Source organism: Octopus bimaculoides, chromosome 18 (assembly GCF_001194135.2).
Source record: "Octopus bimaculoides isolate UCB-OBI-ISO-001 chromosome 18, ASM119413v2, whole genome shotgun sequence".
Classification (NCBI taxonomy): Eukaryota; Metazoa; Mollusca; class Cephalopoda; order Octopoda; family Octopodidae; genus Octopus; species Octopus bimaculoides.
Genome location: NC_068998.1, coordinates 15,336,869 through 15,347,724, shown reverse-complemented (window position 1 = coordinate 15,347,724; position 10,856 = coordinate 15,336,869). Strand labels below are relative to the sequence as shown.

The following is a 10,856-nucleotide window of genomic DNA, read 5'->3' as shown; positions in this document are numbered from 1 at the left end:
TGCGAAGTCCAGCCAGGCCACCGTGTGGCAGAAGTGCGATAATAGAAAAGTGGGGGCATTGAAACATCGAAGAGGGAAAATGAAACTGAAGAATTGGAATTTCCTTTCTCGCGCTCTGCTTTTATTTGTGTATGTATGAACGTATGTATGTACGCACACATACACATTTCTCAACACGATCAAAATAAGTTTATCATAAAATGGAAAGAGAATTGAGAATTTTCGTGGATCCTTCTGATTTGGTGGGCGCCACTTGTTTTCTTAACGAAACACTTTCAAACTTGGGACACTGGTAGAATGTGTCATATAAAACATCTTTTACTCTTTGTGTTATTGAGAAAATTTTATCTTTGGAAAGTTATTTCATGTTAAAGTTGTCGTATTTCGGTAATTTCAACCAATCACTGACGTCTATTGAGGTGAAAACAATTACTGCTCTGGAATGGAAACAACAGGTTGTAGCGGTGTAATGGGATCTTGAATAAAATTAGTGCCGTTATTTTTCAACAACAACTATCGGCGGTATTGTTATTTATGACATCGTTCGTGCGTTTGTACTGGTTTCAGCTTTAGGGTTAGTGTTCGGGTTTTAGGGATAGGGTTGAGTATTTTTGCCAAACCCTAACCCTAAAACTCTAACCCTAACCCTAACCGTAAAAAGACAAAATATACAAGTATACGAAGTTTTAAAGTGTTTCGGTAGTAAACACACTAAATAAAACCTAAATAAAAAGTGGCGCCCGCCACATCAGAAAGGTCCGGAATCTACATGATATAACACACATTCGTAAAAAATTTCATAAAAAAATATCCATTTTTCTGAAAGTTATTATCATCCAAAGTCGAGTGGGGTGGGAGAGGAACAGGAATCTGTAGTTATGCCAAATTTTTATACTTCAATAATAATGTTTTACTTCTTTGATATAATTGTTTCTTGAATGTATGTGCATATTTCAACGAAACACGATATTACTTATTCCGGACATCAAACAACGGGTCGTATAAACAGATACCATATGCGTGCGTGTGTGTAATTTGAGGAAGATTTCATTGTTATATCTAGCATGCCTAACGATCATGTAAGATGTTCTTTTGTTGGCTCGTTTTATAGTAGTAAATGTATGACAGTAAATATTTTTAATCGGTAAACTTTCGAATGAAGCTGGAATTATCTCCCTTGTTCATTTGCCTATACTGTTGAATTAAACAAGGCTATAATTTCTAAATTTTATAATACTTCAAGAAATTAAACCATTATTTTACTAAACCATTGAATTAGAAATACTAAGTTGTAGTAGGTGTTTTATAATATATATGATGACATTTGTTGAAAAATTAATATTAGAATGTAATATTAGAGGCAATATCAGTGAAGTTACAATGCAAATATAGTAATATATGAGTTTAGTGAAAGCGACAAAAACATACTTACCTGGCACAGGAGTAAACCATGATCCTCAAGGTGGTTCTCCCAAAGTGAGGCCCTTCCATTGCACTCCGGTTGGGTTGACCTTTGCGATCGCCCCAAATGTGGGCGACTCGGGTGCGCTATTTCTAAGTGTGGGGTCTGCGTTCGCGCTCACCCCGTAATATAATTCAAGGACAGACATAATCGGGAAAAATGTTGACGCGTTTGTGTAGGTTGATCTGTCGTTTCTGACGTTTGTTTTCACCCCGTAATAAAGGATTGTAACTCTCTCGGAAGCACTACAACTATTGTACATAGAGTGTTCATTATCTCTTTCGGTTGTCGAACTGACAAACTGTAAGCGCAGTTGTTTTATTTATCCATTTACACTACTTTATTTCATTCAATTTGCCATAAAAGCAGTACACTTGTTTTCCTACAGCATTTCAGCGTTCGCATCACCCAGCCCCTTCCTATATGAGAACCACTGAGTTAATGTACAAAATTCTCTCAATAATGTTTTCAACTGAGTTACTTATAGTTGCTTGTTGTGTGAATGATTTCGTATTTTCACGCCTGTTACACTGAATATGTCGTTAGATGTTTGCTTCCCAAACATCTGGATCCGACTTTAGTCCTATTGTGTGCACCTTGGGCAAGTGACATCTAGTATAACCCAGGGCAACCAAACGTTATCAAGATAAGTACATTTAGCAGACGGTAACTGTGTTTGTGCATCGACACCGCCTGACAACCGGTGGTGGTTTGTTTACACAACCGTTAATTAGCGTTAAAAAAAAAAGTCTAATAGGTGTAAAACAACTTGCTGTGAACGAATATGAAGAAAAAAATGCGCACTCGCGAACGGGGTGGGTAGGGAGAAGGCTCGGAACATTCACATCGTGAATGTTCCGAGACGCCTCGCCGGAGCCAAGAAACAAAAGTAAAATAGTGTAATAGATGTAAAACGACTTTCTCTGAAAGAATATCAAGAACACACACACATAGATATATATATATATACACACATATATATGTGAGAGATTTCGACTCAAAACTGAACCCAAATCTCGCAGCTCACAACTCGACCTCAGGGGAAAATGTTTCCCACGATCAAAAGTATATTTTCCCAGCAAAAGACCACAAATTCAAAACTAAGGGATTCACGATATATAACAAATGACAAGGAAAATGTTTGGCAAAAATTAACGGCCAAGACACTTGGCCTTCGACACCATAAATCAAGAGAACGTTAGCCAGACATAGCTTCACTTATCAGCGCTGTGACCACCAAATGATATAAATAGAAAGACATTTGGCCAAGAAAAGTCAGTTGCTGGCATGACCCCACACGTTTCGCAAGGACGATCATCTGTCTAAATGAGACGTCACGACTGCCGAGTAACTACTAGCCCGAGAGCACTCATCGCTACAACAACTGTTATACAAGTAAGGTTCTTTTGTACGCACACGCTTTATCTTTTCAAACACGCGAAAACACATAGATACACAAACAACAATTTATACATCACAAATACCACAACTGAATTTGTTTCTTGTAAACATTTTTTCATTTATTATTGTTTACCTGCTGTGATATAGCAGATGTCGACTTTGCCTTTCATCCTCTCGGTATCGATAAAATAAGTACTAGTTGAGCACTGGGGTTCGATGTAATCGACTTCACCCCATTCCCGTAATTGTTGGTCTTGTGCTAAAATTTAAAGCCAATATTAGTTGGCTTCTCCAAAATTAAAGCGACTTCGGTGCATAAACAGAAATGTTTCTATCCACTGATACTATCATGTTAACCCTGACAAAGATTTTATTTGAAAATGTGTTTAAAATATAAATATTGTATCTGGCTGAAATATTACATTTTTAAGAAAAATCACACCCGCTCTATATAGTCGATCTTCAAATCTTCCCCACACATTTGCTACTCACTGTGAACTCACAAAGGCTCCAAGAGTATCGCTGCTCACAGTTTTAGAGGAAAAGGTCCATCCTGAAAGTCCTTTCCCCTTCACCTCCTAGGGCCGATTTTAAGCCAGCTAAATAGATTCGTTCAAATTGGGCCCCGCACGCACACTCAACTTGTAATAAAACATTAAAACCTTCATTTGAGTTCTCAATTTTTACTATATTTTTGTTGCTAATAGTGGAGCCTCAAGTCCTCAACGCGTTTTACCTGGGACTGGTGTACTACACGAAACACAATACACCAATCTTCGGTTTCTGTAGAGTAGAGAGTTTAATTGGGTCTAATTCTCTAATCAGATCCCGTATTTCCGAGCGTCAGCCCTGTCTCCTAACGGCATATCAATGTATTAAAACTCACCAACTTTACCTTATAATTTATGCCGATACAGACCACCGTCAGTTCCTTCGGATTCTGTTTCTCTTTTTATGCGCAATTAATTTATTTTTCAACTTATCTAGATTACTGTTTTGCTATTTACTATCAAGCAGTACATTTGTTGTTTTACATTGAATGACACCTGACAGATGGGAAAACGTAAACAAATTTCAAGAACAGACTGGCGTAAGTTTTATAGGTTTGTCAATAGGCAAATATACTTTAACGTTTCTAACTTACTCGATCGATTCTATACACTTACTCTATTAAAAATAAAATTGTAACTAGTTAAACGAACTACTTGCTACTATTTTCTTTATTGGTCACAAGGACTGCAAATATAACCACTAAAAACCAATAACAGCAGTAGGGGAAACGCCGCGCAGGCAACCCTGGTTTCAAATTTTGGCACAAGCTAGTAATTTCAAGGGAGGGAGGTAGTCGATTACACCTACCCCATTGCTCAACTGAGTCTTATTTTCTAAACTCCGAGAGGATGAAAGGTGGAATTTGAACAAAGAATATTATGAGTCCGAAGATAGACCGCCATGTATATTTTTCCGACACTCTAACAATACTGGCAGCTCGCCGCCTCACCAAAGATAATAATAATGAACAAAGAAAGAAAGCATAAGGCTTTAAACGTAAAATAAAATTTTATTGACAGCATGTATGAAGTCGATAGTCAATAGCTCCTTTAGTGTCAATTAATCAGTGACGTCACCGGTTATCAGGGGAAGCTACTCTAACGGAGAAATCAACAAGCGGATAAACGACGAATGATAAAAGAGGTTTTGCTATCCAACTTTTAAACTGGTTACTTGTTTAAAGCAACAATTAACAGTGGAATTAGTAAAGCTAAACGACCTCTTTCTATTGTTGCTATGTGTTCCGCTTGCACTTATCGTAAAGAGTTGGTGTTGAAAGTCCCACTTCGCAAATGTCTGTGAGCGATCCACTACTAAAACAACTAAAAGGTAATCCTTTAAATTACTGCTTTGTTTATTATTTGCGTCCAGGTGAGAGGCTTCTACAATGAAATACATAACATTTATGTAGAAGCTTCCATTCACTTTTTTTGTCTAAAAATTCATCTTTAATTTACTTCAATAGAGTAAAAACGGTGGTGAGAGCAAAATGCAATTATTTTTAACGAGATAAAATTACATGATTCAGGTAAATTTTTATTAGCAGTAAATGGAAAAATAGTTATTGTTTGACAAGGCTCTTGTATTCATGTGCAAGAGCGTCCGCTGATTCTTTTTTATTTTTTGTTAGTATATTTGCATATCGACACATTTTTCTGAAAGAGTTGTACACTAACATCTCTGCTTTTTTGAAAACCACTCGACTTAATATTGTCACACCTTCTCCTAAGGTGTGTCGTTATGGGTAGAGCATTTTCGTTCTTTGTTTAGGCTTCTACCTTTTGTTTACTTGTGGTTCGTTTAGACATCTGCTCGTATGACGTTCCCTTTATGTGCGAAGTTAATAAAACGTTCAAGAGACTCAAACCTATTTAACTTCTTTTGTTTTTATATTTGAGACTAATGCAATATGTGGGAGTATCGTATCTACTTGATCGTTCAACCTGCAAGAATTATAAACTAAATTTCCTTTCGCATCACACCCTGCTGTGTTAAAAAGAAGAATGAACATTGCACAATGTAGTCCAAGGTACACTGTTGGGGGGAAAACAAACACACCGGATGGTCGCTGTCGAAATACTTGTGATCGTAGGTCTGTTTGATCAAGGCTAACCTGGGGATGAACCTGAAAACAACTGAGATAATATAATCCTAATTATTTTTCTCTTTCCTCTGGATTTGATACCCAGGGTACGATTCACCAACCTATTTAAGCGGACTGACTAAAAAAAAAAAAAAAAAAAAAAAAAAAAAAAAAAAAAAGAAACAAATCTAGAAACCATAATGAATGTGAATTTAGTATTTCGGTAACTATACAAACTAGGATTTAACATCACTAGCCGGGTATTTAGTAACCCAAATTGACAGATAGATAATCACAGCTCTATAAGTTAAGTATAGTTTATCCCTTTAATTTATTTAATATATATAATTTGTTGTGTGACATACATAAATTTTCGGTTGGCTTCACACCGAACAGAAATTAGAACGTTGTAACATTCGGATATTATAATTATAGTCTGACATACATACACATGCGCACGCTATAACGCGTCATCTGTAATAGTGAATAGTGTCAACAGCAAAATTGTTAGACCACGGTATCTTCACTGTTTACTGAAAGTAGCGCACATGTCATTATTGTTGAACGAAATTGTTGGCTCTTCACATCGCTTGCTTGTTTTGAAGTTTTCACATTTGCTCTCCGTTTGATTTGATATATTTGTCGGCGTTTTGGTCAACTTATCAACTGAGTTTTTTTCTTTTTCTTTCTCTTCTTTTCCTCATTCAATAAGGATAGAACAAAGTTAGGGAAAACAATTCCGAAAGGCAAGGATCATTAAATAGAAAAAAATTCAATCTAACATTGTTCGCATATACGCAAGTCCATTAAATAATTTTGATTCTTAATGGAATAAATATACATTTTACTACTCTAACATCACTCATATCCTTCAGTTACTGTTATTTAACGCTTGGTCAATCCTTTTCAAGCAGACCAATGATCAAAACCATTCCAGTCGTGACCCATCCTCTCTTTTTTTGAGTAACTCAGACAACATTGTTCAATTTGTCTTTCCTTTCTTTTAAGATGATAGATCCGATTTTAGGGAGATTTGACTGCTTTTACTAGCAGGTCGAAGTTCGTTCAGTGTTATTTGGAGATAATCAAAACAAGTTGTTTATTGAATAAAACATTTTAGCATACCATATTACTCTATATAATAAATACCAGCTGTTCACTTTAGTGGGTTCATTATACTAATCTAGCAAACTCATGAAAAACAAAAATGCCTTCTGTGTAATCAAAAAGAAATTATATCTATTCTATATTTTAATAATTGATGTGACTCTTATTAGATTTTAGAGTATAGAGCAATGATTTTCAACCTTTTGTGATTGATTTCACCCTAAATAAGGGACAGAAAGTATTACAGCTTACCATCAACTTTCTAAAAGTTTTATTATAAATAAAAATTGTTTTAAAACAGATACATTGTATTTTCCACAAAGGATTGCGCAATCACCTGTGTGGCATATTAAAGAACAGTTGAGTTTTCTAAATATTTGGACATTTTCCAGTTTGTCTGAAAAACTTACAGCACACCTGCAGATCATATATTGGAATATAAGTGTACTGGTTGAAAACACCTATAACAGTCCAGTGATTCTCAAATTTATTTTGGCACAGAATCACCATCATTATTTTAAGTCCACTTTTCCTTGCCTTTATGAGTCAGACAGACTTCACTGAGGCAGATTTTCTATACTCACTGGACCATCTTGTTGCCAATCTTCACTTGTTTCTAGGCAAGGTAATATTTCCTCATGAATGGAAAGGTTTCTCATGGAAAACTGGAAACAAAACAATGCTTGTTTACAACCATCTTATATATATAAGGACAATCTCATGTATATATATATATATAATGGGTTTCTTTCATTTTCCATCAACCACAGTGGTTCTCAACCATTTTTTTTATACCTATGAACCCTATTCATTCCTGTTTTACTTGGGTAGGCCCTCATAGCCATGCAATGTTTAAAAAATCCTATTATATTTTTATGTTTAAATATTAAAAACAATTGTTAAAATATTTTGTGTATTGTATAAGTATAAACAATCTATTGTGCATAAATTTTAACAACAAAATCTTATATGGACCCCCCTTCCAAGGGCTATATGGACCCTTGTTGAGAACCACTGATCTACCAAATCCTCTCACAAGGCTTTGGTTGGCTTGGGGCTATAGTAGAAAGCACTTGTCCAAGGTGCTGCACAGTGGGACTGAACCTGAAACCACATAACCCGTACTTGTACTTAAGGGACAATATCCATCAGCCCAATATAATAAGACATTGCATTAAATAAAGATTGTTAGAGAGAGAGAATAAATTCTCTCTCATAAAAAATGAGAACATATTACTTATTTTGAAAATGGTGGATACCAGTTTTATAAACTACTTTTTTATTATTTTATTAAATTTTATAAAATGATTCCTTAACTTGCAAAACCCCAGTGTTTCTCAAAATAACTGTGTTAGAGTGTCTTGTAGCTGGGTACACACTTATCAGAAGGAATGCTTCATATAACTGTCAGGGAAAATAATTGCTTTTTGTATATGAAGTTATAACTGGAGGAGAAGAGGAAAAGCAATTAACACTTTTATTGTGAGGAATGTAGTATAAATGAACATAAAGACACACTATTCATTGATAATGTCAGTTTTAATTATAAATATTAATTAGAAATATCTAAAGCTTTAAGTTCATTCTTTGTATTATAATTTCAGGAAAAACATTTGATATTTTATTATTGTAGTTTCTACAGAAGTTTTTACATAATTATCAGAAATATGTATGAGAAATTTCTTTGATTGTTATTGGTAGTAGACTAATGACTGTCTCATTTGAGGACAGTTATCTTACATCTGCTAAATACTGCAGATATAAATACTAAGCTCCTACTCTTTGGATTATGAAAGGATTTATTTTTATATGTTTGTTTATACTACGTATGTCAATTATGTTGATTTGCATTCATATATTTAATCATATACATTCTCTCTCTTTCTGTCTCTCTCTCTCTCTCTCACACACACACACACATATTTGTTATACATGTATATTATACATTTTGTGGTAAAAAGCTTGCTTCCCAACCACATGGTTTCAGGTTCAGTCCCACTGTGTGGCACATTGGGCAAGTGTCTTCTACTATAGCTTCAGGTAGACCAAAGTCTTGTGAGTGGATTTGATAGATAGAAACTGAAAGAAGCCTGTCATGTATGTATGTATATATATATATATATATATATGTATATATATATATATATATATATATATATATATATATATATATATATATATATATATATATATGTATGTATGTATGCATTTGTGTGTCTGTGTTTGTCCCCCACCGATGATGGTGTGTTTACATCCCCATAACTTAGCAGTTCGGCAAACGTGAGCGATAGAATAAGTACTAGGCTTACTAGTACTTAGTAAGTTTTGGGGTTGATTTGTTTGACTCAAGGCGGTGCCCCAGCATGACCACAATCAAATGACTGAAACAAGTAAAAGAATTACAGATTTTGTATATTACTTCTAGGGATTTTCCTGGGTATCAGAGAAAGTCTAATTCCCATGTCCTCTAAGTACTTGTTGCTCTTGAGCATCTCTCATGTACACAGTTTACTTTCTCTGTTAATCTGCCTGTGATATCACTGCATATCTTCTGTGTCTATTGTTTGCATTGGGTACACCGTATAGAGTTTCTTCTCACTCCTTTTTTATATACTAAGCAAAGTCATATCCCTTATGGAAGCAAAGATCTGTCTGTTTTTCTACTCACTAAAGCATTGGTCTCTGTCGAATTTTCTTTGAGTCCGGTTTAGCTTCAACCTAGCATTCCTTTTCTATTTCTATTGCATATTCAGTGATAATAATGAGGTCATCACACACATACACATATATATATATATATATATATCATTCAACTGTGGTTGATGCCAGTGCCACCTGAATGGCTCCTGTGCCAGTGGTATGTAAACAGCACCATTCAAGCATGGCCTATGCCAGTGTTGCCTGACTGGCTCCTGTGCTGGTGGCACATAAGAAGCATCATTCAAGCATGGTCAATGCCAATGCCGCCTGACTGGCTTCTGTGCTGGTAGCACATAAAAAGCACCCACTACACTCTGAGTCGTTGGCATTAGGAAGGGCATCCAGCTGTAGAAACCTTGCCAGATCAGATTGGAGCCTGGTGCACCTTCCTATCTTACCAGTCCTCAGTCAAACTGTCCAACCCATACCAGCATGGAAAGTGGACGTTAGATGATGATGATGATATATATATATACATATATACATATATGTACATTAAAAGTCAGTTTCAATCTTGCTTGCTTGCAATGTTACTCAATGAAACTGGTGCATAATGGGAAAATATCATGAAGTAAGTTTACCCTGAAATGTTAATATGAATCAAATGAAACAAGTTTGTGTAAATCGGTAAAGTAGTTTTCAAGACATTAGAGATTTTCAGGGTATAAATACCCAAAATGGTGCATAATGTGAAAATGTTCCAAAACTAATCTTCATCCTGAAAGGGAAGAAATTCTTATCTTTCTATCAGACAATGAGTTGACAATGAAATCAAAAAAGACGACTTTTTTTTTTACAATTTCTATTTTCATTTTTGTTAAAGACAATATTTTAATCATTTACAAATATTTTTAAATGAATGTCATTTCAAAAATGTAAGCTGTTTGTACAGTAAGTATGTTTATTTTAGCTTTCTTTAAACTGACGTGTGTAGCTTAATGTTTTTTAAAATTATTTTCAAATGAATACCATTACAAAAAATTGTTTTGGCATATTTAAAAAATATTCTGAAGTGAAAATGACTTTAAAAATATGGTAGATATTTCATAAAAGACTCATTCGTAACCTCAGTGTGAAATGTCCCCTCCAAAGATTTGGGTTCTACTTCTATCACACCCTGCTACCACGTAACAGGTATTTGCAATAAAGGACTTGAAATACGTGTTACGTGGTAGCAGGACATGCTAGAAATAGCAGCCAAATCTTTCCAACCCACGAAATAAAACTGTTGCTAGGAAACTGAAAGTTTCCTGGTGACCTAGTGGGTCATTGGTAGTCTACTATATATATATATATATATAATTATGTGTATTTCTTCTATCTTAATGAATAAAAATTCTTCTGATAGAATAAATGGGTTAATAGAAACCAATGTAGCAAAGAACACAAAATAACTGTGGTTAGCTCCTGTTTTTAAGGCAGGAACTCCTTGAAATTTTGGGTATTTGAATATATTTAAGAATTTAAGGATTGGAGAAAACGCATGTTATAATTGCATACTTTATTCCTACATATGTTTCAAAGGATTACAACATGTGTGATCCATAGGGA

At 34.9% G+C, this 10,856-nt stretch overlaps 1 protein-coding gene and 1 non-coding gene across 2 annotated transcripts in view; both read left to right on the top strand.

The window, feature by feature from the left end:
- Positions 1-1,424: 1,424 nt before the first annotated feature.
- LOC128249973 (U1 spliceosomal RNA) lies at positions 1,425-1,588 on the top strand. The gene has a single exon (XR_008266115.1). It is a non-coding gene; the product is annotated as a U1 spliceosomal RNA (small nuclear RNA).
- Positions 1,589-4,511: 2,923 nt separating this feature from the next.
- The window catches only part of LOC106869617 (uncharacterized), an 88,505-nt gene continuing 82,160 nt past the window's right edge, over positions 4,512-10,856 (top strand). Inside the window, exon 1 of the mRNA XM_052974360.1 lies at positions 4,512-4,744. Coding sequence (XP_052830320.1) covers positions 4,708-4,744 — 37 coding nt within the window. The 5' untranslated portion in view covers positions 4,512-4,707. The remainder of the gene's footprint in view (positions 4,745-10,856) is intronic.